Source organism: Scyliorhinus canicula, chromosome 1 (genome assembly GCF_902713615.1).
Source record: "Scyliorhinus canicula chromosome 1, sScyCan1.1, whole genome shotgun sequence".
NCBI lineage: Eukaryota > Metazoa > Chordata > Chondrichthyes > Carcharhiniformes > Scyliorhinidae > Scyliorhinus > Scyliorhinus canicula.
This window is the reverse complement of record NC_052146.1, coordinates 27293237-27321069: the sequence shown is the minus strand read 5'-3', so window position 1 is coordinate 27321069 and position 27833 is coordinate 27293237. Positions and strand designations below refer to the sequence as shown.

Genomic DNA, 27833 nt, shown 5'->3' with positions numbered 1-27833 from the left:
GGGGAGGGGAGGGGGGAGGGGAGGGGGGGCAGCAATGGTCGTGGGGGGACATGCACGACTGTAACGCGGGCAAGTCTGCTCGCTGCTCATGTCTGAAACTGTAGGCTGCCTTGTTTGTTAAGTTGTTGCTTGGGGGGGGGGGGGGGGGGGGAGGACTGGTGCGCACGAGAGGGCGGGCGAGGGAGGGATATTTGCCTTGAGGGATTGTGTTGTAAATAATTTAAAAATTAGTAGGGGTAAATGTTTGTATGGAAAAACTCTTTCAATAAAAATTATTTAAAAAAAAAAATAATTCTCCAATATGGGACTTTGTCAAATGCTTTGCTGAAATCCATGTAAACTACATCAACGCACTACCCTCATCTACACACTTAGCCACGCGTTCAAAAAATCCAATCAAATTTGTTAGGCATGATCTCCCTCTAACAAAGCCATGCTGACTATTCCTGGTCAAACCTTGCCTTTCCAAGTGGAGATTGATTCTCTCCTTCAGAATTATCTCTATTAGTTTCCCCACTACTGATGTGAGACTCACTGGCCTGTAGTTCCCTGGCTTATCCCTACAGCCTTTCTTAAATAGTGGGACCACATTTGTGGTTCTCCAGTCTTCTGGCACTTTTCCCATGGCCAGAGAATTAAAAATTTGGATCAGAGCCCCTATTTTATCCTCCCTCACCTAGCACAGGGCTGAAACGCTGGCTTGAAAGCAGACCAAGGCAGACCAGCAGCACGGTCCCATACCAGCCTCCCCGAACAGGCGCCGGAATGTGGCGACTAGGGGCTTTTCACAGTAACTTCATTTGAAGCCTACTTGTGACAATAAGGGATTTTCATTTCATTTCATTTCACAGCAACCTGGGACACAATTCATCCGAACCTGGCAATTTCTCCACTAGTAAGCCTGCCAAACCTCCAATACCAACAGAGATAATTCTGAACATTCCCCAGTTATCTCCTTCCCACTGATATACTTATAGAATATTTTGGGAATTTCCTGACATTTACCAGCTAGCAATTTGTCATATCCCCTCTTTGTTCTCCTGATTGTTTTCTATAGCGTCATCCTGCACTTTCGGTACTCCACTAATGCCTCTATTGATTTTCTCCTCTTGTACTTATTAAAAGCCTCTCCATTCCTTCTCATTATAAGCTGAATATTGCTGATCATCCATGGTTCTCTGGACTTGTTATTCCTCCCTATTACCCGAGAAGGAACATGGTAGGGGCAGCAGGGTAGCATGGTGGTTAGCATAAATGCTTCACAGCTCCAGGGTCCCAGGTTCGATTCCTGGCTGGGTCACTGTCTGTGTGGAGTCTGCACGTCCTCCCCCTGTGTGTGCGTGGGTTTCCTCCGGGTGCTCCGGTTTCCTCCCACAGTCCAAAGATGTGCGGGTTAGGTGGATTGGCCATGCTAAATTGCCCGTAGTGTCCTAATAAAAGTAAGGTTGGGGGGGGGGGGTTGTTGGGTTACGGGTATAGGGTGGATATGTGGGTTTGAGTATGGTGATCATGGCTCGGCACAACATTGAGGGCCGAAGGGCCTGTTCTGTGCTGTACTGTTCTATGTTCTATGTTAGGCCTGTACCTTCCCCATTTCCTCTTTGAACACCCCCACTGCTCCTCTGCTCCACCAGCAACTTGTTCCAATCTACCTTGGCCAGATCCTTCCTTATTTTACTAAAGTCTGCTGTCCCCCAATCCAAGATCTTTTTCTGCAATTTGTCTATTTCTATTTCCTATTTCCTTTCCTTGTCTATTTGTCTATTTCCTTGTCCATAACAAACTTAAATTGCACCATGTTGTGGTTGCTATCACTAAAATGCTATCACTAAAATAGCACCATTCTTTGTTGGACCCTCCACATGTTGAGCTAAAAAGTTCTCTTGTCTACATTTTACGAACTCTGCTCTATCTAAGCCCTTAACACAATGACTATTCCGGTTAATGTTGGGAAGGCTGAAATCACTCACTGTAATTATCCTATTATTATTTTTGCACACTTCTGCAAATTGCGCACATATTTGCTCCTCAATATCCCGCTGACTATCTGGGGGTCTGTAATAAACACCTAGCAATGTGGCTGTCCATTTTTTATTCCTAAACTCCACCCACAAGAGCTTCACTTATCGCCACCCCCAAGATATCACCTCGCCTTACTATACTAATGGACTCCTTAACTAATAGCGCAACGCCTCCCCCTCTTGTGCCCCCTCCCCTATTCCTTCTGAAGGTTCTGTATACCGGATGTTAAACTGCTAATCCTGCCCCCCCTTAACCACGTCTCCGTGATGGCTACTATATCAAAAGTCCACGTGTCCACCCTAAACTCATCCATTTTACCTGTAATACTCCGGGCATTAAAGTAAAGGCCATTCAGCCTTGTCTTACCCTCCTGAAACTTACGACAGCTATATTCCCTCTGACTTGATTGTTTTTCTGTGATTCACTGTCCCCATTCTGCTGACAGTCTGTGTCTCCTCCGCATGCCGAATTAGTTTAAACTGCTCCCAACAGCACGAGGAAACCCACTAGCAAGAATGTTAGTCCCGTTCTGGTTCAGATGTAGACCATCCCGCTTGTACAGGTCTCACCTTCCCAGAAATGGTCCCAGTGGTCCAGGAATCTAAACCCCTCCCTCCTGCACTAACTCTTCAGCCACGCATTCATCTGTGTTATTCTCCTATTCCTCGACTCACCAGCACGTAGCACTGGGAGTAATCCAGAGATTACAACCCAAGAGGTCCTGCTTTTTAGTCCACAGCCCAGTTCCCTGAATTGCTGATGCAAGACCTCATTCCTCTTTCTACCTATGTCATTGGTACCAACATGTACCAGGACCTCTGCCTTATCACTCTCCCCCTTCAGAATGCCCTGCAGCTGTTCAGTGACATCCCGGATCGACACCAGGGAGGCAACACACCATCCTGGAGTCTTTTTCACGACCACAGAAGCGCCTACCAGCTGCACATCATGCACGTGTGAGGCCGATACCGAGGCAGCTTGCACAACACATACGTCCTGCCATACTTGTTGGTTCCCAGTATTTTTGAGGCGTTCCCTCATGTGAAGGGTTGGCTCTTGGGCAACAAGTGTTACCTGCTGAGGTCTTGGCTAATGACCGGAGGCCCCAGACCAAAGTGGAGACCGTCTCCCATTACAACAATGGTCATGCAGCAACTAAAAGCGTCATTGAGCAATGCACGGGCGCCTCAAGATGGGCTTCTGATGCCTGGACTGCTCTGATGGGACTCTCCAATATAGCACCAGAAGGGTCTCTAACGTTGTGTTGGCCTGCTGCATCCAGCATAACATTACACAGCAGAGGAGAGACATGCAGGAGTAGGAGGAAGAGCGCCAGGCCTCAACTGACAAGGAGGAAAACCCAGGCGTGGAGCCTGGGCTGGCAAGGCAGGCTGCTTTAAGTGTGCTCCAGGCCGCTACACATGGGATAATCTCACTCCCCCCCCAATTTTCCGACCAAAAGTCCTGGCCACCGGCAGCTCCGCTGTCCTGTCCCACTTCTCCATACCCCCCCCCCCCCTCTAATTGGTGCCCCATTTCACATAGCCGCACACAGCCTTCTCTGTTCCTCCTGCTTTCAACGTACCTTCCCTGTCTTCAATCCTTTCACTGTACCTTCCCGTTTCTAATCCCTTCACTGCACCTTCCCTGCCCCTCATCCCTTCACTGCACCTTCCCTGTCCTTCCTCCCTTCACTGCACCGTTCGTGGCCTCAACCCTTCCCTGCACCTTCCTGTCCCTCATCCCTTCACTGCATATTCCCTGTCCCACTGCCTTTCACTGCATCCCACCACCCCAGCTCTGCCTTCCCCTTCTGAGAGTCCTACCAGCATCACCACAGGATGTTGGCCCTGGGTTGGCAGTATCAACAGGTCTTGTCCACAGAACGGAGGATGACGACAACTCATTGTGAGATGAGCTCTGATGCTCCTCATCATTTGACAAAGTTTGACTCCTGCCTTTAGGATCATCTTCCAATATCCGCCTGGATGTTCCCTGCATGTGTGCTGGCCAATCACACAGGTCCATATATCCTTTGAGGGGTGCGGTTATGGAAATGGTGAGAGGTGACGAGTTATTCTGGGTAAGATGTCACAAGGGGCCTCATACCCCTGGTCCCATTCCCTGCCACCCCTCTCTGAGGGTGACCACATGTTCAAGTGTCCTGGGGGCCCTGCCCCACGCCATGCTCTAACATCTCCTCCCACATCCTCTACACCCAGCCCAGCCCATCCCTAGCACCTTTTAATGGTGATGATATACATTGGTGTGTCTTGACCCTAACTCTTATCAATGCGCTGCACCTGTTCCAACTTAACTACCTTACCTTATGTGGTCGGCTGCTCCTTCTAGGTGTAACCCCAGAGAGCACATTAGAAATGGAGGTGGCTTGCTGCATTTTTCAGGGGCTGGTTTAGCACAGGGCTAAATCGCTGGCTTTGAATGCAGACCAAGGCAGGCCAGCAGCACAGTTAAATTCCCGCACCAGCCTCCCCGAACAGGCGCCGGAATGTGGCGACTGGGGGCTTTTCACAGTAACTTCATTTGAAGCCTACCTGTGACAATAAGCAATTTTCATTTTCATTTCAATTTGCCTTCTTAATTACTTGCTGCACTTGAAAACCAACTTTTTACGATTCATGCACAAGGACACCCAGGTCTTTCTGCACAGTAGCATGCTGCAATTTTTTAATATTTAAATAATAGTCCATTTTGCTGTTATTCCTACCAAAATGGATGACCTCACCTCCTCCTCCCAAGCCTGTTTAGGACGGCGGGTTTGAGCCTCCTGCCCACCCTGGGTAAGAGAGTATCTCACCTCTCCTCTTCCGTGTCCAACGTTCGATTGAGCTCCAACTCAGTGAAGCATTGGGCAGGTCTTCCCTAAGTCATCTTCATGGCTGGAAGGAGAGTGTGTGGGGAGTGAAGTGCTTATATGCTTGTCAAGCTCTGAGGTATAGATTCCGGCCCCAGCAAATCAGATACCAGCAGGAATGGGAATTGATCCAGATTCAAATGGGCAGAATGCTGACCAATTAGCATGTCATGTATCGTTCCTTTAAAAGCACCCAACGGGAATGTGAACTGCGCACAATTCAGTCCTGGCGTCAACACTTAGTCTCACAGAGGATCCCACCTAGTGTGTTTGTGATGCACTTGTGAGGTGTTTCAAGACTGTTCTGGTCATACAAAACCAAGAAAAACCCGCATTCTTTTGGAACCTTCCAGTCTTAAGTGTCTTCACAGCAGTATATTGAAGCAAAATTAGACAATGAGCCACATAAGTCTCAGATAATGAACACATTAGACAGAGGTAGATTTTAAAAAGTATCTTCAAAGAAGGAAGAGATTTGAAGACACGGAGAAATAGTTAGTATGCTGCATGGCAGAAGTCATGTGTGAGGCATTGATGTTGCAATTAACTGCAGTGCAGAGTGTGTGAGGAGAAGGTAATTGTAAGAAAGTGAAAGAAAGGAATACATAACATAAGAACATAAGAACTAGGAGCAGAAGTAGGCCATTTGGCCCCTTGAGCTTGCCCCACCATTCAATAAGATCATTTTGTGAACTCAGCTCCACTTACCTGCCCGCTCACTGTAACTTTGTATTCCTTTACTATTCAAGAATCTACCTATCTTTGCCTTAAAAACATTTAACTGGGTATTCTCAACTGCTTCACTGGGCAGAGAATTCCAGATTCACGACCCTTTGGGTGAAGACATTCCTCCTCAACTCAGTCCTAAATATGCTCCCCTTTATTTCGAGTCTATGCCCCCTAGTTCTAGTTTCACGTGCTAATGGAAACAACCTCCCTGCTTCTATCCTATCTAGTCCCTTCATCATTTTATATGTTTCTATAAGATCCCGCTCATTCTTCTAAATTCCGATGAATATAGTCCCAGTCTACTTAGTCTCTCCTCATAAGCTCATCCTTTCAACTCCGGAATCAACCTAGTGGATCTCCTCTGCACACTCTCCAGTGCCAGTACATCCTTTCTCAAGTCAGGAGACCAAAACTGTCTCCAGGCGTGGCCTCACCAGCACCCGATGTGGTGAATGTGATTCACACTATATATAGTTGCCAATATCACTCCATGTATATATGTTAATTATCTACCCGTTGTAAGATCAATGCTGTATATAGTTGCCAATATAACTCCGTGTATATGTTCACTATCCACCATTGTAAGTGCAGTTGCACTATCCAACCACCAGGGGGAGTCGTTATGGGAGTACGCGAGAGTTTGTACTGGGCTCCTCCCTTGGCTCCGCCCAGGACTCCTCCCCCTGGGACCGATGTATAAAGGTCAGTGCCTTAGAGCCAGCCTGCCAGTTCTCTGGAGATTCAACGATGAATAGGCTGGCTCTGTTGTAAGTGTATTAAAGCCTCTGTTCAGATCCAACTACACGTGTTCGCTGAATTGATGGTTCCGTCACCCGATACAGCTGAAACATCACCTCCCTGCTTTTAAATTCCATCCCTCTAGGAAGGAAGGGCAACATTCCATTTGCCGTTTTAATTACTTGCTGCACATGCAAACCAACTTTTTGCGATTCATGCATTAAGGACACCCAGGACCCTCTGCACGGCAACATGCTGCAATTTTTTAACATTTAAACAATAGTCCATTTTGTTGTTATTCCTATCAACATGGATGACCTTACATTTATTAACATTGAACTCCATCTGCCAGACCCTTGGCCACTCACTTAAACTATTTATATCCCTCTGCAGACTTTCAGTACCCTCTACACACTTGCCTGTATCTGCACACTTTGACACATTACACTTGGCCCCAAACTCCAGATCATTTTTGTAAATTGTGAACAATTGCAAACCCAACACTGATCCCTGAGGCACATCACTAGCCACCGATCGCCAACCCAAAAAACACTCATTTATCCACATTCTTTGCTTTCTATCAGTTAACCAATCCTCTATCCATGCTAATACAGTGCCCATAGTGCCATGCACCTTTACCTTTTGCAGTAGCCTTTTGTGCAGCACCTTATCGAACACCTTCTGGAAATCCAGATACACCACATCCATCGGTTCTCCATTGTCAACCGCGCTTGTAATGTCCTTAAAGAATTCTACTAAATTAGTCAAACATGACTTGCTTTTCATGAACCCATGCTGCATCTGCCTAATGGGATAATTTCTATCCAGATGTCTCGCTATTTCTTCCTTAACGATAGATTCAAGTATTTTCCCCACTACATGGGGCCTATAGTTACTTGCCTTTTATCTATCTCCTTTTTTAAACAGTGACATCACATTTTCTGTTTTCCAATCTGCTGGAACCGCCTTAGAGTCCAGCAAATTTTGGTTAATTATCACAAGCGCATTTGCTATTTTTCCCCATCTCTTTTCGTAACCTGAGCTGCATTCCATCAGGGCCAGGAGACCTATCTACCTTTAGTCCCATTAGCTTGCCCAAAACAACCTCCTTTCTAGGTCCTCACCTGCCGTAACCGCCTTGCCAACAGTTTATGGAATGTGATTTGTGTCTTCCACTGCGAAGTCCGTCGCAAAATACCTATTCAATGCCTCAGCCATTTCCTCATTTCCCATGATTAAATCCCCCTTCTCATCCTCTAAAGGATCAATGTTTACCTTAGCTACTGTTTTTCATTTTGTATATTTGTAGACGTTTTTGCTATTTGTTTTTATATTTTGAGCTAGTTTACACTAATAATGTATCTTACTATTCTTTACAGATTATTTTGTGGCTTTCTGTTGCCCTTTAAAGATTTCCCAATCCTCTAGTTTCCCACTAATCCTTGCCACTTTATTTTCTTTCAATTTGATACTCTCCTTTATTTCCTTGGATATCCATGGTTGATTATCCTTTTTTTCTACAGTCCTTCCTTTTTACTGGCATATAACTTTTCTCTTTGAAAGTCATCCCTGTTCCGCAATTGTCGCACCACGAAGCCTTTGCTCCCAATCTACCCCAGCCAAATCCTCCCTCATCCCATTGTAGTCTCCTTTGTTTAAGCACAAGATATTGGTATTGGATTTTACCTTCTCACACTCCATCTGTATTTTAAATTCAATCATACTATGATCGCTCCTTCCGAGATGATCCCTAATTAATTAATTATTCCTGTCTCATTACACAGGACCAGATCTAAGATAGCTTGATCCCTCATAGGTTCCATTACATACTGTTTGAGAAAACTTTTGTGGATACATTCTATGAACTACTCCTCAAGGCTACCCTGACCTACATGGTTTGACCAATCAACATGCATGTTAAAATCCCCCATGAAAATTGCTGTACCATTTTACATGCATCAGTTATTTCTTTGTTTATTGACCGTCCCAGTGTGATATTATTTGGTGGCCTATAGACTATGCCTATCAGTGACCTTTTCTTCTTACTATTTCTAATTTCCACCAAAATGGATTCAACCTTTTTCTCTACTTTCTCTCAGTACCACCCTGATGTCATCCTTAAATATCAGTGCTACACCACATCCATTACTTTCCTACCTGTCCTTCCAAATAGTCTCAAACCCCTAGATATTTAACTCCCAGTCGTGGCCATCCTGCAACTTTGCTTCTGTAATGGCCACTAAGTCAAGAATCATTTGCGATGATTTGTGCTGTCAACTCATTTATCTTGTTTTGAATGCTACGAGCATTTAGGTAAAGTGCCTTTATGCTAGTTTTAATACAGTCTTTTTGAATCTTAACACCTCCATTCAGGCACTTTACCTGAATGCTCGTAGCATTCAAAACAAAATAACAGCTCCTGAGTTCTTCTTCCCTTTATCTTTTTTCATAACTTTCGATGTAGTTGAACCCACCTTCCCATGTGCTAACCTGCTGCTTTGCTTCCCATTAACCAATTTACTTCCCTGGTATTGCTCCCCCCCCCGACTTGCTAGTTTAAATACAGTGTGGAGAAGAGATGTGACATACCACAGAATTGTTACGGTGCAGGAGGAGGCTATTTGGCCCATCATGTCTGCACTGGCTTTTAATACCATTCCCCTGCATTTTCTCCATATCCCTGTGTATTGATTCTGTTCAAGTAATCATCTTATGCCATCTTGAATGCTTTGATTGAATCTGCCTTCATCACACTTCCAGGCAGTACATTCCAGAACTGAACCACTCATGTGAAAAGCTTTTTTTAAAATCGCATTTGGTTCTTTTGCAAATCACTTTAAATTTGTGCTCTCCTGTTCTTAATCCTTTTATGAGTGGGAACCGTTTCTCCCTATTTACTCTGTCCAGCCACCTCATGATTTTGAACATCTCTATCAAATCTCCACTTAACCTTCTTCTCTTCAAGGAGAACGGTGATAACCTCTCTAATCTACCCTCATAACAATCTATCCTCATAATGAGATGAGAGATAGTTCTTACTTTACTGACTCTTGAGGAGATTGAACTTTTTTCTGCATTACAACCGTATCTTCTAAACTAAACCAAGGTGTTGTCATTTCCTTCCTCTTGCTGCTGGCTTTGAAGGTGTTGCCTTTCCAACCTCTTGGGTGTGATCTTCCTCATACTAGATCATAGAATTCACAGTGCAGAAGGAGGCCATTCAGCCCATCGAGTCTGCACCGGCTCTTGGAAAGAGCACCCGACCCAAGGCCCACACCTCCACCCTATCCCCATAACCCAGCAACCCCACCCAACACCAAGGGCAATTTTAGACACTAAGGGCAATTTAACATGGCCAATCCACCTCACCTGCACATCTTTGGACTGTGGGAGGAAACCAGAGCACCCGGAGGAAACCCACGCACACACGGGGAGGATGTGCAGATTCCGCACAGACAGTGACCCAAGCCGGAATCAAACCTGGGACCCTGGAGCTGTGAAGCAATTGTGTATACACAATGCAACCATGCTGCCCTTGTCCAAGAACTTTTCTGTACCTCTTCTCTACTCATTTTATCCCTTTAAGAGCATTTCCCTATTGCATCCAGCCAGATTGCACCTCCCCCTTCAGAGGTGTTGGCTATCTTTAATTCGCATCAGTTAAGTTTGATTTTCCAAATAGTCATGCAGACATTAAAGCATTATGACAACATCAGTTTTATGTGGTGCCTACTTGCCCATTTTTATCAAAATCAAATTTTTAGGCTACTGGTTTGTTAAATGACTATCTGTGATAACAATGCACAAAACATCACAAGATCTACAGAAGATGAGTTCAAAAATATTGAAAGCATACCTGAAAGGGATTCAGAAGGTTTCGCTGCCAAATTCCCAACATTCTGAGCAGGTTCCATTTCTAAAAGATATTATACATATTTACCCATAAGGTGTATATAAGTACAAAACATGTAAACTTTAAAAGTAATTACTATTTACTGAATGTCTAGAAGATAATGCAACATAAGTGATTGCAATGACTTAATAAGCCATAAGAGAAACTATAATAATTACCGGCAAACCATCTCAAACTATTTAATACATTTTGTTAAAGTTTCAATAAAACAGAAAAGTTAAAATGAAAACTGTAATTATTGTTTGTCTAATGAGAAACCAAAGTGATGCAGATGGTGGAGCAGTAAGAATTATATAACTAAAAAGAGACAGATCACTTTAAAAACAACAACTTCCATGTTGGGATTGTGAGCTTGAGAAGAACGGAAGCTTGTTAAGCAGTAAACAAACACAAATCAGTAGATGACAGAACTTGGAGGCTGCAATGGGAAGTAAAACAGTTGAAAAATTTAGTGACCTTTTGAAAAATTAAAAAGACATAAACCTGAAATTCAATTTCACACTTCCGTCGATTTTAACTCATGGTGCGAAGCCAACTGAAGCAGACAGAATTCCTGTTGGTGTCCCTGCAGATTTTAACCACCAGGCATCATTTGAATACCGCTAGTCAGAGGCACTCACTTCTGGCTGAAAGTGGCAGCAGTTCTTTTGGGAAACGAAGATTTGGTAGCCCAAAATATGCTTGCTGAAATCAGGAAAATGAAGTTAAAAGATCAATATTTCTACTGACTTCCCCAATTCCAAACTGGATTACCACAGTAACATTACTTGGTACCAATTTTACTGGTCCTTTCACCCTGTAATTGTGAACTTCCAAAGTCAGAATCAAAATGGGCTAATGGATGATGTGCACAATGGCATTGTATTTTCACCAACCCATGTGTTAACCCACAGTGCTTTTCTTAAGTAATTTCTTGCCTACTGCACCACTCCTATGAAGTGCCTCCTAGTGGCTGCAGCTTGGGTGGGAGAAGGTTGCTTTTACTTAAATGAAAACCCTTGAGATGCTCAGTTGGAAACTGACTCAAGTGCCTTTCTAGAACAGTGATGAATATTAGTTGGGGAATTGGCAGATATACTGTCATCCTCAGACAGGCTGCTCCTGTTGTACAACTTTTGATTCCATGTGGCTGTGACGCATCATTTGCACTGATCTGCGGAGTAGACCAAGGTTTTTCATGGATCGTGATCCGTGGATGTGTCCACAGCAGGACAGAGCAGTATTAATGTTACAGAACTCCAGGCCACAGGTGAACAGCCTACAAAGAAGAAACTTAAATCGTAAAAAAGCTATAAAACATGATTTATTTAGGTATGATTTTGTTAATTGTGCCAATGCAAATCAGACTGCAAAGCCTATGTGTATTATATTCTGGGAAGTACTGACGAATGAGAGTTTAAAACCTTCAAAACTTCAAAGACATCTGAAGACTAAGCATTGGGGAGCTGAAGAACAAACCTCTTGATTTTCTTTTCACAGGATGCAACGCGAACTGAAATCATCAGCTGAAGTCCTTGGCAGGAATGTAACATTGAATGACAAAGCATAATTAGCCTCTTACATGGTAGATTACTGTGTATATAAATAAAAAATGCACCACACTGTAGCAGATAAATTAATTCTCCCTTGCAGCATTAGACAGGGCTTACAAGGTCCTAGTTACGATGTCAGTTGAAAAACTGAAATACATCCAATTTTGTGTCAATACACTGGCTCGCCAAATTTGTGATATTGCTGACAATTTAGAGGTACAGCTTAGTTCTCATTTCAAGTGAGCTCAGGAGTTCTCAATATCACGGGGTGAAAGTACAGTCGTTTCAGATTATGCAACCTTGTTCATTTACGTTTGGATGTTTGGCGCAATGGATTTTTGAGGATTTTCTGTGCTGCTTAACATTACCAACCAGCACGACTGGCACACAAATGTTTGAAGTGTTGAATAGTTACATAGAAAGTGCAAACTCGACTCGGTTCATTGCAGAGGAATCACAAGCGAGGGGCAGCCAACATTACTGGATAAAACAGCAAAGTTAGAATAAGGATTAAGGGGAGGGCGACATGTGGGATTAAAGAGCCAACTGGCCAGGTATATGTTTGGAATCATTGTTTATTCATCATGAGACCATAAGACATAGAAGCAGAATTAGGCCACTCAGCCCATCGAGTCTGCTCTGCCATTCAATTATGGCTAATATTTTTCTCATCCCCATTCTCCTGCCTTCTCCCCATAACCCCTGATTCAAAGAAAATTACAGCACAGGAACAGGCCCTTCGGCCCTCCCAGCCTGCGCCGATCCAGATCCTTTATCTAAATCTGTCTCCTATTTTCCAAGGTCTACTTCCCTCTGTTCCCACCCATTCATATACCTGTCTAGATGCTTCTTACATTATGCTATCGTGCCCGCCTCTACCACCTCCGCTGGTAAAGCATTCCAGGCACCCACCACCCTCTGCGTAAAAAACTTTCCACGCACATCTCCCTTAAACTTTCCCCCTCTCACCTTGAAATCGTGACGCCTTGTAACTGACACCCCCACTCTTGGGAAAAGCTTGTTGCTATCCACCCTGTCCATACCTCTCATAATTTTGTAGACCTCAATCAGGTCCCCCCTCAACCTCCGTCTTTCCAACGAAAACAATCCTAATCTACTCAACCTTTCTTCATAGCTAGCACCCTCCATACCAGGCAACATCCTGGTGAACCTCCTCTGCACCCTCTCCAAGGCATCCACATCCTTCTGGTAATGTGGCGACCAGAACTGCACGCAGTATTCCAAATATGGCCGAACCAATGCCCTATACAACTGTAACATGACCTGCCAACTCTTGTACTCAATACCCCGTCCGATGAAGGCAAGCATGCTGTATGCCTTTTTGACCACTCTATCGACCTGCATTGCCACCTTCAGGGTACAATAGACCTGAACTCCCAGATCTCTCTGTACATCAATTTTCCCCAGGACTCTTCCATTGACCATATAGTCCGCTCTTGAATTTGATCTTCCAAAATGCATCACCTCGCATTTGTCTGGATTGAACTCCATCTGCCATTTCTCTGCCCAACTCTCCAATCTATCTATATTTTGTTGTATTCTCTGACAGTCCTCCTCGCTATCTGCAACTCCACCAATCTTAGTATCATCTGCAAACTTGCTAATCAGACCACCTATACCTTCCTCCAGGTCATTTATGTAGATCACAAACAACAGTGGTCCGAGCGCGGATCCCTGTGGAACACCACTAGTCACCCTTCTCCTTTTTGAGACACTCCCTTCCACCACTACTCTCTGTCTCCTGTTGCCCAGCCAGTTCTTTATCCATCTAGCTAGTACACCCTGAACCCCATACGACTTCACTTTTTCCATCAACCTGCCATGGGAAACCTTATCAAACGCCTTACTAAAGTCCATGTATACGACATCTACAGCCCTTCCCTCATCAATTAACTTTGTCACTTCTTCAAAGAATTCTATTAGGTTTGTAAGACATGACCTTCCCTGCACAAAACCATGCTGCCTATCACTGATAAGTCTATTTTCTTCCAGATGTGAATAGATCCTATCCCTCAGTATCTTCTCCAACAGTTTGCCTACCACTGACGTCAAGCTCACAGGTCTATAATTCCCTGGATTATCCCTGCTACCCTTCTTAAACAAAGGGACAACATTAGCAATTCTCCAGTCCTCCGGGACCTCACCCGTGCTCAAGGATGCTGCAAAGATATCTGTTAAGGCCCCAGCTATTTCGACCCTCGCTTCCCTCAGTAATCTGGGATAGATCCCATCCGGTCCTGGGGACTTGTCCACCTTAATGTCTTTTAGAATACCCAAAACTTCCCCCTTCCGTATGACAACTTGACCGAGAGTATTTAAACATCCATCCCTAGCCTCAACATCCGTCTTGTCCCTCTCCTTTGTGAATACCGATGCAAAGTACTCATTAAGAATCTCACCCATTTCCTCTGAGTCCACGCATAAATTCCCTCTTTTGTCTTTAAGTGGGCCAATCCTTTCTCTAGTTACCATCTTGCTCCTTACATACGAATAAAATGCTTTGGGATTTTCCTTATCCCTGTTAGCCAAAGATATTTCATGAACCCTTTTAGCCCTCTTTATTGCGCGTTTTTAATAATTCCCTTATTAATCAAGAACATATCGAACTCTTTCTTAAAGACACTCAGTGATTTGGCCTCCACAGCCTTCTGCGGCAAAGAATTCCACAGATTCACCACCCTCTGGCTGAAGAAATTCCTCCTCATCTCTATTTTAAAGGTGTTGTCAGACTTCTTACTGTGCTCAGCCCAGTCCAACACCAGCACCTCCACATCTGTTTTAAAGGATCATCCCTTTAGATTGAGATTTGGTCCTCTGGTCCTAGTTTTTCCTACAAGTCCACCCTATCCAGGCCTCGCACTATCCTGTAAGTTTCAATAAGGTCTCTCCTCATCCTTCTAAACTCCAACGACTACAGACCCAGAATTCTCAACCATTCCTTATACGACAAGCTCTTCATTCAGGGATCATTCTTGGGAACCTCCTCTGGCCCTTGGCATCGATAGGAATTCCATCTGATCTCGAAGTGGTGTAAGGAATTGTGAAATTTGTGAATTTCATTAAAGCAGCATACTCAATACCAGGCTCTTTGAGGCCCTGTGTTCCAATATGGGGGCGAAGCACACACATTTATTGTTCCACACAGATATGTTGGTTGTCAAGGGGTCGGGTGCTTGGCAGAGTTTACAACTGATGTATGAAATTCCCGCTTTCCTTCTTGAGAAATCATTCCTTCTGGCTGATTGGTTTGGTAATGAAAGTTAGGTGCAAACTATGTCTTACCTTGCAGACATCTTTTCAATTCTAAATAAACTGAACCTCAAATTTCAAGGAAAGGATGTTGATTGCTTTCGGCAAAGTGAAGAAATAACTGTTTTCCAAAAGTAATTTCAAGTTTGGCAAGTGTGAGGATACAACCAAAACTACTATATGCTTCCCATACTGTTAGGGCACATCAAAGAAAACAATGTCAGTAAGGGAACTGTCGATAGACTAACAAGCCTTATTAAGTCGCATCTGGCTGCGCTGATCAACAGTTTCTTTCCCTACTTTCCCGAGGGGAAGTTTCAGATTTTAAAGAGAAAAATCCCTTCGAGTTTGAAAACCCAGAGTCCAAATGAGGAAACTGAACTGCTGCACCTAATCTGTGACTGTACATTAAAACATGGCACAGGTCCATATGGTTGTCAGAATTCTGGAGTAGTAACTCCCATGAGTATCCAATGCTGAGTAAAACCAGCATTCTGTGGCTATTGCCCTTCACAACAACCTACATGTGTGGTGTTGGATTTTATGTTCTCACAAAGATGAAGACAACACAAAGGAACTGGCTGAACTCTGCCTCTGATATGTGCATTAACTTCTTCTCCTGTGAACCTGATTGGAATGAAATTATGAGGACCAAGCAGGCTCACCTGTCACATTAAAGGTAAGCAAAGATGGTATGGGTCGCGAAGGTCAGCCGGCATGGGTCGCAAAGCCTGGTCCTGAAGGTCGGCCGGTTGACAAAAGTGGACCTTGGGGAAAAAAGTTTGAAAAACAGCAAAGCAGACTACCAGAGATGTGTGATTGAAGACCCTATTGACACATTCACCATCTTTTCAAGGTCATCACGACAGTGAAGCTCAAAGCTTGGATGCGTTTTGAGCAAGAGCTAAGGGCACAGGCTGTGTGTAGGTGTGTCTGTCTAACTGCAGCATCCATAGGGGTGACTTTGTACTCCATAGTTGATGTCTTGAAATATAATTATATTTAAGTTGCTCCACAGCTGACAATAGCATAGCAACTCCTATGCAGGAGTTTCTCATAGCTCATACAATTGCAGGCGTGTTACAGTTTCTTCTGAAGACAGGGCTCCTTAAATCAAAGGTCAAAAATATTCAATTCTGAGTGAAATTGGGCATGGTAATCAAGAGGCAGTATGCAGACTAAACAGAATCAGTTCAAATTCATGCAGGCAGCGCACACATATTATTATTTATTTATGTGGTCAGCAAGTACTACCCATGTTGTATATTTACTCTGTGTCACTTGGAGGAGGGAGCGGGTTTGGGGAGAGGGAATGCTCAAGAGAGGATGTTTCTTAAAGATGGCAATTACATCCCTTTGCCTCCTCATCAGATGCCCGAAAGACTTCTTGTTCCCTGTTGGGGAAAGTGATGTCCCTCCTCTGTTGGCAATTTGCAGCAAGGCCACCACTGCAGAGATGCAATGCAAAGATTTGACTGGAATTGTTACGGTAATGGCCTGTCCATAAGAAATTCTAAGTCAATCTGGTTGAGCGAAGGGTGCAGCAGATGCAGGGCATGGAAGTAAACACCCTATGACCCGCCCCCTCCCGGCGAGCACCCCCACCCCAAAGACCCGCCCTGGAGCAAACACCATGGAGGCCCGGCCCATTGGTCAAAGACCAATGTCATCCCGATAGGATACCTCCCCAGAGTCTATAAAGGGAGAGCCGAGACTTTGAGGAGCATGTGGTCATAGGGCCCGGAGGGAATGGAAACTGCAGGTCAGCCAGAGATCCCAGCACTGCCTATGTTTGAAACTTTGTTGATGACGCCCAGTGGATCCCCGGGACCATCGTCACTGGACAGAGCTGGTATCTTATCGACTACAAGCACAAGGTCGAACCATGCGTAAGCACCTTGATCACATGAGTGGTAGCAGTGGTTCGCACTGTTGCTTCACAGCGCTTGGGTCACTGTCTGTGTGGAGTCTGCATGTTCTCCCCATGTCTGCGTGGGTTTCATCCAGGTGCTTTGGTTTCCCCCCACAAGTCCTAAAAGACGTGCTTGTTAGGTGAATTGGATATTCTGAATTCTCCCTCTGTGTACCCGAGCAGGCACCAGAGTGTGGCAACTCGGTGATTTCCACAGTAACTTCATTGCGTGTTAATGTATGGGTAGTACTTGCTGACCACATAAATATCAGTAATGTCAGAGTGTGGGTGGAGCTGGGCTGTCTGTCAGACTTTTACTTTCTTTTTAGGCTGTTTGCTGCAGGGTGTGTTTTAGTTTTGTTTTCAAAGCTGGATAGTTGCAGTCACAGCCAGAAGATGTATTAGTCTCTCTCTGTGTAATCTAAAGACTGTAAATTGATCCTTTGGTGATTTAAAACTTTGGTGATTAATAACTGCTTTCAGTAGTGACTTTAACCTGATGTGCGTCTGTTAAAAGTTTTTTTTAAAGTCTTATGGATGTTAAAAGGACAGTTTCAGGATTACTTAGTGTTGTATTCTTTGGGGATTTTATTTGAATTAATGGTTGCTAAGATGTTCACTGTATGTTTTAAACAGGTTAACTTGAGTTCATAGAATAAACATTGTTTTGCTTTAAAAAATACTTTTCGATTTCTGCTGCACCACACCTGTAGAGTGGGCCGTGTGCTCCCTGTACCACAAACTATTAAAAGTTGTGGGTCAGGTGAACTCCATGATACACTTTGGGTTCTCTAAACCCTGGCCCATAACATAAGAATAAAGTTTATTATTACATTCGGTCCAGCTGGCCAATTCTTCATAAAGTTCCTCAAGAGAGGAAAGTTCCTCTCAAATCAAATCTGATGCCTGAAGGGACCAGAGCATTGCCCAAGGGGGTCCTGATACAGACATGAGTGAGGTTGATAATACAGATTCAGGTATGGAAACGCAGGGGTTGGAGGTCTCCGATGTGGAGCAGACAGTGCAGCAGGCTCTGACGGTGCAGGCGTTTATGTCGGAAATGGCATTTGCCGTCCAGTTATACACGGCCCGACCCAGCACCGCAGGTCATACAAGCATCGCCGGACACAAAGAGAATCGGGTGCCCTTCTACTCTGCAGTCGTTGGAGCATTCTTCGGATCTTGGGAGGCGGGGGCGGGGGGGATGTTATGATTCGCATGACCAGTTACATCAATATAGTGACTCCAACAACCCCAAGAAGCTTGACACCCTCCCGGATGAAGCAACCTGCTTCATCGGCAACCCATCCTTAAACATTCACTCAGTCAGTAACACACAGTCGCAGTTGTGTGTACCATATCCAAGGTGTACTGCAGCATCTTCGACAGCACATTCTAAACCAATTACCTTTACCACCTAGAGGGACAAGGGCAAACATATGGGTGAACTACAATCTGCAAGTTCCCCTCCAAGCCACACACCATCTTAACTTGGAAATTTGTATGGTTCCTTCAGTGTCGCTGAATCAAAATGCTGGAACCTCCTTCTGGAGTCAAATCTACAGCCATAGTATCACCTGTCTGTTCCTCGAATTAACAAATCCCTTAGCTCTTCCATTTTTTGTCCTCCCCTCCTGTAAATCTAAGCCACCTACGGTGGCACAAACTGGTTCTAACTGCGCTCATCTTCGGAACCAATAGCCTCACCATCATACAAAACAGAAAACTGAATTACGAGCAGGACCTCTGGGAATTCCAGCACCACCTGCCTGATTCTTTTGGACTGCCTGAAAGCCAGCTCTTCCCTTTCCTGCCTCCATGCTCCTAATCTGTGGTGTGACCACCTCTCTGAACATGCTATCCACGTGGCTCTCAACCTTTTGCATGTGCCAAAGTGACTCCAGCCATCACTCAAGTTCTGAAATCGAGAGTTCAGTTTCTGTAGCTGGTGACACTTCCTGCAGATGTGGTTGTCTAGGTCATAGCAGCATCCACAATTTCTCACATCCTAAAGGACATGCATGCCACATGGCCAAGCTACCCTGCTGTGTCTTAACTTTCACTCATGTTAAGTTCATTTTACGTAACCTTATTTGTTAAGTTTAGTTGTGCTTACCTTAATAAATGTTGTAATTGATAATCCTTACCAGTACTGATAAATCGAACACAATAGTTGACCTACTTTACTGGTTGAAATATATATGTTACTTAAAACAACATGCGGAAACATGCACCAAGTTCCCACATGAACCTAATTCACTACTCACTTGGTTTATATCTCATCACCGGGCAGTTCACTGTTTAACAAGGTAGTCTAACTTATTTGAAAGCTGTTAGTTATATGCCAGAGCTTGACTCTTATTCCTATTATAAGAAGTCTTACAACACCAGGTTAAAGTCCAACAGGTTTGTTTCGAAGCACTAGCTTTCGGAGCACTGCTCCTTCCTAAGGTGAAGTTCTCCTGAGGAAGGAGCAGTGGTCCGAAAGCTAGTGATTCGAAACAAATCTTTTGGACTTTAACCTGGTGTTGTAAGACTTCTTACAGTGCTCACCCCAGTCCAACGTTGGCATCTCCACATCATGACTTATTCCTATATGAACATGAGATATGCCAAAATTTACCATGTGAGCCTAATTTGCTCCGCACCCTGTCTCTTTCTGACTCAGTTGTAACATAGAAAAAAGGAGTAGGAATAGACCATTCAGCCCTTCGAGCCTGCTTCGCCATTCAATATGATCATGGCTGATCATCCAACTCAGCAACCTGTTCCCGCTTTCCCACCCATATCTTTGAATCCTTTAGCCCCAAGAGCTATGTATAATTTCTTCTTGAAAACACACCATGTTTTGGCCTCGGCTGCTTTCTGGGGCAGTGAATAACACAGGCTTACCACTCTCTAGGTGAAGAAATTTCTCCTCAACTCAGTCTTAAAGGGCTTACCCTGTATCCTTACACAATGATCCATTGTTCTGGAAGCCCCACCATCAGGAAAATCGTTCCTGCATCTACCATGTCGAGTCCTGTTGGAACTTTATAGGTTTCTACGTGATTCCCGCTCATTCTTCTGAACTCCAGCAACTATAATCCAAACCAATGAAATCTCTCCTCAGATAAAAGCAAATTACAGCAGATGCTGGAATCTGAAACAAAAATAGAAAATACTGGACAATCTCAGAAGGTCTGACAGCATCCGTGAAGAGAAAAGGGAGCTAACTTTCAAGTATGGATGACTCTGTCAAAACTGAGTCTGGAAGACACTTTGTCAATCTTTCATCATGCACCAGTCCTGCCATCCCAAGAATCAGTCTGGTAAACCTTCGCTGCACTCCCTCTATAGCAAGAACATCCATCTTCAGATAATAATAATCTCTGGTATTCTTGTGTGCTCCTTGTGAGGCCAAGTTGGATCATCCACTTCGCATTTCTGACTAAAGATGGTTGCAAAAGCTGATGCCTTGTCTTTGACACGCATACTAGTCACTGAGGATGGGGATGTTCATGGAGTCTTCTCCATTAATTAATTAATTGTCCACCATCATTCGACACTGATATGGCAGGATCTTTGATCTGATGCTTTGGTTGCGGGATTGCATAGTTTCATCAATAGTATTCTTCTTTTGCTTAACACACGTGTTGCCCTGTGTGGTAGCTTCACCAATTTTGTGTATCAAGGGACATTCCTTCCTGACCATATACCACTGTGCCATCATCACCTTTGATCTTCTTCTACTGGTGACATGCTTTCTTGTTGTTCCTTCCACCACTACCGGCCTTATTGTCGTGGACAATGTAACACGACCACCTCAGCAACTCTAATGTAGTGTATTCTGTGGGAGATTGTGGTTGTTCAGAAAAACATAAAGGAAAAACATTACAATGACTTTGGGTGGTTACACAACTGTAGAAGAATGTGTTTTATTGACATGGGGGAATTTTGTGCCCATGTTCGCCACAGTAGCAAGTGGCGATGAAGGCACAAAATGTCACGAGATCCCAAAACTGAGAATCTCGCAGGTGAGATCTCTGGTTCTGATTTCTCCCCACCAGTGACATAATGAGATATCCACCGAGGAAGGTCGATAACCGAATTTCAATGCATTTAAATATCATTAAGAGGCTTCTCCGTTGTATCATCCCCCACATTGGGAATTATCCTCCCGCCAGCATGATGTCATGTCAGCGATGTTAATGACATATTTTTCAAAATGTTAAGTGAGCAAAGGGAATCTGCTGGTAGTGCACAGGTAAACATGGCTCCTGGGGGAGGAGAGATACTTACCCAGGCCCCTGGCACTGCCTCCTCCAGGCACTGTGCTAAGCGGGGGGGTTCCTTTGGGGCACTACATCGGCTGCATTGCCATGTACTTGGGGGAGGGAGGATGCTGCTGTAGGATGGATCCCATCTCCATTGGGGGGTTCTTAGTTTTTGTTGTTCCGGAGATCCATTGCCAGCTCATTCAGGCCTCGCCCCGCCAGCATGAAGGCGTGGGATATGCCTCCAGCATTTGTTTATTGGACAATATTAGAAAAAAAGCTGGCTGTGCAGTCAGCGAGTAGCACACCGGTTTTCATGCCAGATTCACTGCTTAGAAGAAAGAAGGTAAAATTCCACCCATAGTTAGTTCAAGCTCCCAGTCTCAAGGTGGCCAATATGAACAGCTCTGCAGGCTCACAAATTTCCATGGTTTCTTGCTCCAGCTCGCTAAGATGTATGTAGTTTAATGATCCTCCCCAGGTCTTGTTCCTCTCATGATTGTTGTGTGCCATGCCACCATGCGGAAGAGAGGGTGTGAGTTAGTGAGTGGCTACTGAAAGAAAAATGAAGAAATGTGGGGCTTTGTGGACAATCAAGATGCAAACAGGATGGCATGTTTAATAGGTGTGGTAGTCACCACTGATGTATTATACTATATATATATATATATATATATATATATATATGAGTTTTACGGTAAGGCCCCTGTACTACAGGTACGGGGGTAAATGCCTGCCTGCTGGCTCCACCCAGGAGGCGGAGTATTAAATATGTAATAAAGCCTCGATTACATTCTACTCTCGTCTAGTCGTAATTGATAGTGCATCAATTTATTACACAGAGATTTTTCAGAGATGGACCTCCGCATCAAGCCGGTTCACCTGCAGCTGCATCCTCAAGCAGACAACGCCAAAATAAAGACTGCGAACATTGGCTAGCCTGTTTTGAAGCTTCCATCAGGTCTGCGCCAGATCCAATCCCAGAATCACAGAAGCTCCACATTCTGCACACGCGGCTGAGCTCGAACTTTTTTCCCCTCGTCCGGGGCTCGCCGACCTACACAGCCATGGCGCTACTGAAGGAAAATTACACTCAGCGGACCAACAAAATCTAGACCAGGCATCTCCTATCAACGCGGCGCCAACTTCCCGGTGAGTCTGTGCAAGATTTCTGGCGTGCCCTGCTTGCCCCGCTGAGAGACTGTGACTGCCAGGCTGTTTCGGCCACTGAACACTCGAACATGCTGATGAAAGACACGTTCGTGATGGGCATAGGGTCTGACTACATTCGCCAGTGCCTCTGAGAAGGGGCACTGACCTCGCAGCGACCAAAAAACTAGCGCTCTCTCTTATGGTCGCCTCACGCAACGTTCAGGCCGATGCCCCCGACTGCGCGGCCAACCCCCCTGTGCATCGGGATCTCGCCAACGGCCACCTCATCATGGACCCCATCAGCGACAGCCCCAGCCAACACCACGCCTGCGCCACGCGGCAGCTCAACCAAATGCTACTTCTGTGGACAGTCAAAACACCCCCGGCAGCGCTGCCAGGCGCGGAACGCCCTCTCCAATGCCTGTGGCAAGAAGGGACATTTCGCTGCACTGTGCCAAGCCCGCTCAATTGCCGCTATTGTCCCAGCACCCCCCACGTGCGGCCAGTGGGCGCCGCCATCTTCCCCTTCTCGGACCACCTGCGGCCTGTGGGCGTCGCCATCTTGCTCTACTCACACCACCTGCGGCGCGTGGGCGCCACCATCTTGCCTCCCCCAGGATATGTGCGGCCCGTGGGCGCCGCCATTTTACCCGCCTCGGGACCCCTACCCGTCGGGCACCTCATCAGGCCACTCATTGCCTGCAACCGCCGCCAACCAGCCGTGTCTCGCCTTGGTTATGATTGACCTGTCTCGCCCGCACAACCTTGCGACCGCTTCGACAAAGGTGAAGGTCGACGGGCACGAGATCTCCTGCCTTCTGGACTCCAGGAGCACTGAGAGCTTCATCCACCCTGATACGGTAAGGCGCTGATCCCTCACGGTACACTCCGCTAACCAGAGGATCTCCCTGGCCTCCGAGTCCCACTCCGTGGCGATTCGGGGTACTGCATCGCCACCCTCACCGTCCAGGGTGTGGAGTTCAGCGGCTTCCGCCTCTATGTCCTCTCCAAATTCTGCGCTGCCTTGCTACTCGGCCTGGACTTCCAGTGCAACCTCGAGAGCCTAACCCTGAAATATAGGCCTCGCGACCCTTAAGGTTGACCTGCCTTCCATTTTTGCAAACTTAACCCCGGATTGCAAACCCGTCGTCACCAAGAGCGGACGGTACAGTGCCCAGGACAGGACCTTCATCAGGTCTGAGGTCCAGCAGCTGCTGCGGGAAGGTATCGAGGCCAGCAACAGCCCCTGGAGAGCCCAAGTGGTAGTGGTGAAAACTGGGGAGAAAAACAGGATGGTCGTTGACTACAGTCAGACCATCAACCGGTACATGTAGTTCAACGTGTACCTCCTCCCAAGCATATCTGATATTGTCAATCAGATTGCACAGTACTGGATCTTCTCGACAGTGGACCTGAAATCTGCCGACCACCAGCTCCCCATCCGTAAGGCGGACAGCCCATATACTGCGTTCGAAGCAGACAGCCGCCTTTACCATTTCCTTAGGGTTTCCTTCAGCGTCGCCAATGCGGTCTCGGTCTTCCAACGGGAGATGGACCAAATAGTTGACCGGTACGGACTAAGGGCCACTTTCCCGTACCTGGACAACGTCACCATCTGTGGCCAGCAGGACCACAACGCTAACCTTTCCAAATTTCTCCACACCGCCACTCTTCTCAACCTAACTTACAACAAGGAGAAGTGTGTGTTCAGCACAAACCGATTAGCCATTCTCGGCTGTGTGGTCCAGAACGGAGTTCTGGAGCCCGACCCCGATCGCATGCGCCCCCTCATGGAACTCCCCTTCCACCACTGCCCCAAGGCCGTCAAACGATGCCTGGGGCTCTTTTCGTATTACGCCCAGTGGGTCCCTAACGATGCGGACAAGGCCCGCCCACTCATGCAATCCACCGTTTTCCCACTGATGGCCAAGGCTCACCAGGCCTTCAACCGTATCAAGGCCGACATCACCAAGGCCATGATGCACGCGGTTGACAAGACGCTCCCCTTCCAAGTCGAGAGCGATGCATCAGACATCGCTCTGGCCGCCACCCTCAACCAGGCAGGCAGGCCCGTGGCATTCTTTTCCCATGCCTCTGAAATTCGGCACTCCTCCGCCGAAAAGGAGGCCCAAGCCATCGTTGAAGCTATGTGGCATTGGAGGCATTACCTGGCCGGCAGGAGATTCACTCTCCTCACTGACCAACGGTCGGTTGCCTTCATGTTTAATAACACACAGCGGGGCAAGATCAAAAACGATAAAATCTTGAGGTGGAGGATCGAGCTCTCCACCTACAACTATCGTCCCGGTCAGCTCAACGAGCCCCCTCGATACCCTATCCCGAGGTACATTTGCCAGCGCACAAGTGGACCGACTCTGGACTCTGCACGACAACCTCTGTCACCCAGGAGTCACCCGTTTTTACCACTTCATTAAGGCCCGGAATCTGCACTACTCCATCGAGGAAGTCAGGGCTATCACCAGAGACGGCTAGTCTGCGCGGAGTGTAAACCGCACTTCTACCGGCCAGACTGTACGAGCCTGTTGAAGGTCTCCGCCCCTATGAACACCTCAGCGAGAACTTCAAAGGGCCCCTCCCCCCCACCGACCGCAATACGCACTTCCTCAGTGTGGTCGACGAATATTCCCGATTCCCCTTTGCCGTTCCATGCCCTGATATGACGTCTGCCACCATCACCAAAGCCCTCAACACCATCTTCGCTCTGTTCGGTTTCCCCGCCTACGTCCACAGCGACCGGGGATCCTCATTTATGAGCGATGAGCTGTGCCAGTTCCTGTTCAACAGGGGCATTGCCTCGAGCAGGACGACCAGCCAGAACCCCAGGGGAAACGGGCAGGTAGAGAGGGAGAATGGGACGGTCTGGAGGGCCGTCCAGCTAGCCTTAGGGTCCAGAAATCTCCCGGCCTCCCGCTGGCAGGAAGTCCTCCCCGACGCACTTCACTCCATTAGGTCGTTCCTGTGCACCGCGACTAATGAAATCCCCCATGAACGTCTCTTTGCCTTCCCCAGGAAGTCCACCTCCGGGGTTTCACTCCCAACGTGGCTGGCAGCTTCAGGACGCGCTCTCCTCTGTAGACACGTGCAACTCCACAAGGCGGACCCGTTGGTTGAGTGTGTACAGCTACTCCACACCAACCCGCAGTATGCTTAGCGTACCCAGACGACCGCCAAGACACAGTCTCCCTCAGGGACCTGGCACCAGCTGGGTTCCCCCCCCCCCCCCCCCTTGCCCCGGTGCCACCCTCCCTTCCCCCGGCACACCCCACCGCAGCCCCCGCTCCAGGACAATCCGTCCTTCCCTTGCTCCCACCCGGGGATGAAGAGGATTTTGACATGCTCCCGGAGTCACCGAAGACCAAGCCGACGCCTGAGGTGCCACCAGCACTGCGGCGCTCTCGACGACAGATCAAGGCACCGGACCGCCTAAATTTGTAATCTTCTCTGTGATTTTTAAAAGCAACTTGTCCGTATATAGTTCTCCACCACCCCCGCTGGACTCATTTTTAACAGGGGTGAATGTGGTAGTCACCACTGATGTATTATACTGTATATATATATAGGTTTTATGGTAAGGCCCATGTACTACAGGTACCGGGCTAGATCCCTGCCTGCTGGCTCCACCCAGTAGATGGAGTATAAATATGTGTGCTCTCCGTACAACAGCCATTTCATCAGTTGCTGTAGGAGGCCAGACAGCTCTGTGTAATAAAGCATCGATTACATTCTACTCTTGTCTCGTTGTAATTGATAGTGCATCAATAGGAACATGCATTTGGAGTGTGATGAGGAAGAAGACCTAAGAGGCATTGGTGACTTGCCGTCGGCTGCCCTCTGATTCAATAATGACATCTATTCAGGGGATCGAGTTTCTGTCATGTGACTGAACAAACTGATTCTCAATTTGCAGATGTATGAGCACATGGGCACGACATCCCATGAGGTAGCGAGATCCTTTGTGCAGGATTTTCTTCAAAGATCAAAGAACAATACAGCACAGGAATAGGCCTTTAGGCCCTCCAAGCCTGCGCCGATCATGTGTCCTATCTAAACTAACTGCCTGTATGATGTGACCATCAATTCACTCGGAACACGATTGGAAGTAAACTATGGTTTTAATAGACTTACAACTGAGCCTGCCTGCGACCATAAGAACTGAGGGCAGGCTCACACGGCTGCAGCACTTTATACTCCGGTAGTGGGAGGGGCCATGGGCGGGGCCATGGGCGGAACCGAGGATGGAGCCCTGTACAAGCTCCTCATCTCGCTTTGTGGGCAGAGCCGCGCAACGGCTCACAGACAGAGCCCACAAGGATACAATACAATACAGTGTGAATACAGAGCCCACAAGGACACACTACAATACAGTGTGAATTACATTCACCACATTCACCACCTGTAAAAAAATCAAGTCCGGCGGGGGTGACGGGTCTACAGGTTGAGCCGGTCCGGTGGCCGAGTCGTCCGCTGGGATCGGCGGAGCACTGGGGTTGCAGCCTCTTCAGGTGGCTGGGTGGTGACGGTCGGTGTGGATATGGGGGTGGACTCCAGGGGTGTTTCGGTCCGTGCTCCGTTCCTGACCGGTGGGGGGGCGCAGAAAAACTATAGGCGTGGGGGCGCAGGGCGTGGGGGGGGAGTTGGGTGGGGTGTAGTGTGAGGGATACCTCGGCGGTGGTGGTGGTGGATCCAGCAGGCACCAGGTCCCGGAGGGAAACAGTGTCCTTTTTTTAAATTATGTTTTTTTTAAATAAATGTAGAATATCGATTTAATTTTTTCCAATTAAGGGGCAATTTAACGTGGCCAATCCACCTAACCTGCACGTCTTTGGGTTGTGGGGGTGAAACCCACGCAGACACAGGGAGAATGTGCAAACTCCTCACAGACAGTGACCCAGGGCCGGGATTCGAACCCGGGTCCTCAGCGCCATAGGCAGAAATGCAATCCACTGTGCCACCGTGCTGCCCCAGGGAAACTGGCCTGACGGCCGTCGGGGTATTCAATAAAGGCGTAGTGGGGGTTTGAGTGAAGCAGTAGTACTCTCTATACTAGGGAGTCCGTTTTGTGTGTCTGGACGTGCTTCTGGAGGAGAACCGGGTCCGGTGTCCTCAACGAAGATGGGAGCGAAGCCCCCGTGGTAGTGCCCCTAGGGAAAACAAATAGTCGTTCGTGAGGGGTGTGGTTAGTGGCAGTGCACAGGAGGGACCTAATAGCATGGAGCGCGTCGGGGAGGACCTCCTGCCAGTGGGAGGTTGGGAGATTCCTGGACCGGAGGGTCAGTAGGACGGTCTTCCAGACCTCGCGTTCTCCCTCTCCACCTGCCCGTTACCCCTGGGGTTATAGCTGCTCGAGGCGATGCCCTTGTCAAGCAGGTACTGACGCAGCTCGTCGGGCATGAAGGACGAACCCCTGTCGCTG

The 27833-nt window shown here is 46.8% G+C and overlaps 1 protein-coding gene across 3 annotated transcripts in view; it reads right to left on the bottom strand.

The window, feature by feature from the left end:
- Nucleotides 1–27833, bottom strand: part of LOC119953068 (transcriptional regulator ATRX homolog) — a 608924-nt gene that overhangs the window by 557081 nt on the left and 24010 nt on the right. For 2 of the 3 annotated variants that reach the window (XM_038777098.1, XM_038777278.1), the window contains exon 1: nucleotides 10221–10275. Coding sequence is in view for 1 of the 3 variants with exons in the window: in XM_038776923.1 (XP_038632851.1) it covers nucleotides 10221–10278 (58 nt within the window). In the remaining 2 variants the exon portion in view is untranslated. Of the gene's footprint in view, nucleotides 1–10220; nucleotides 10281–27833 lie in introns of those variants that run through there. The other variant, XM_038776923.1, reaches the window with a different exon arrangement.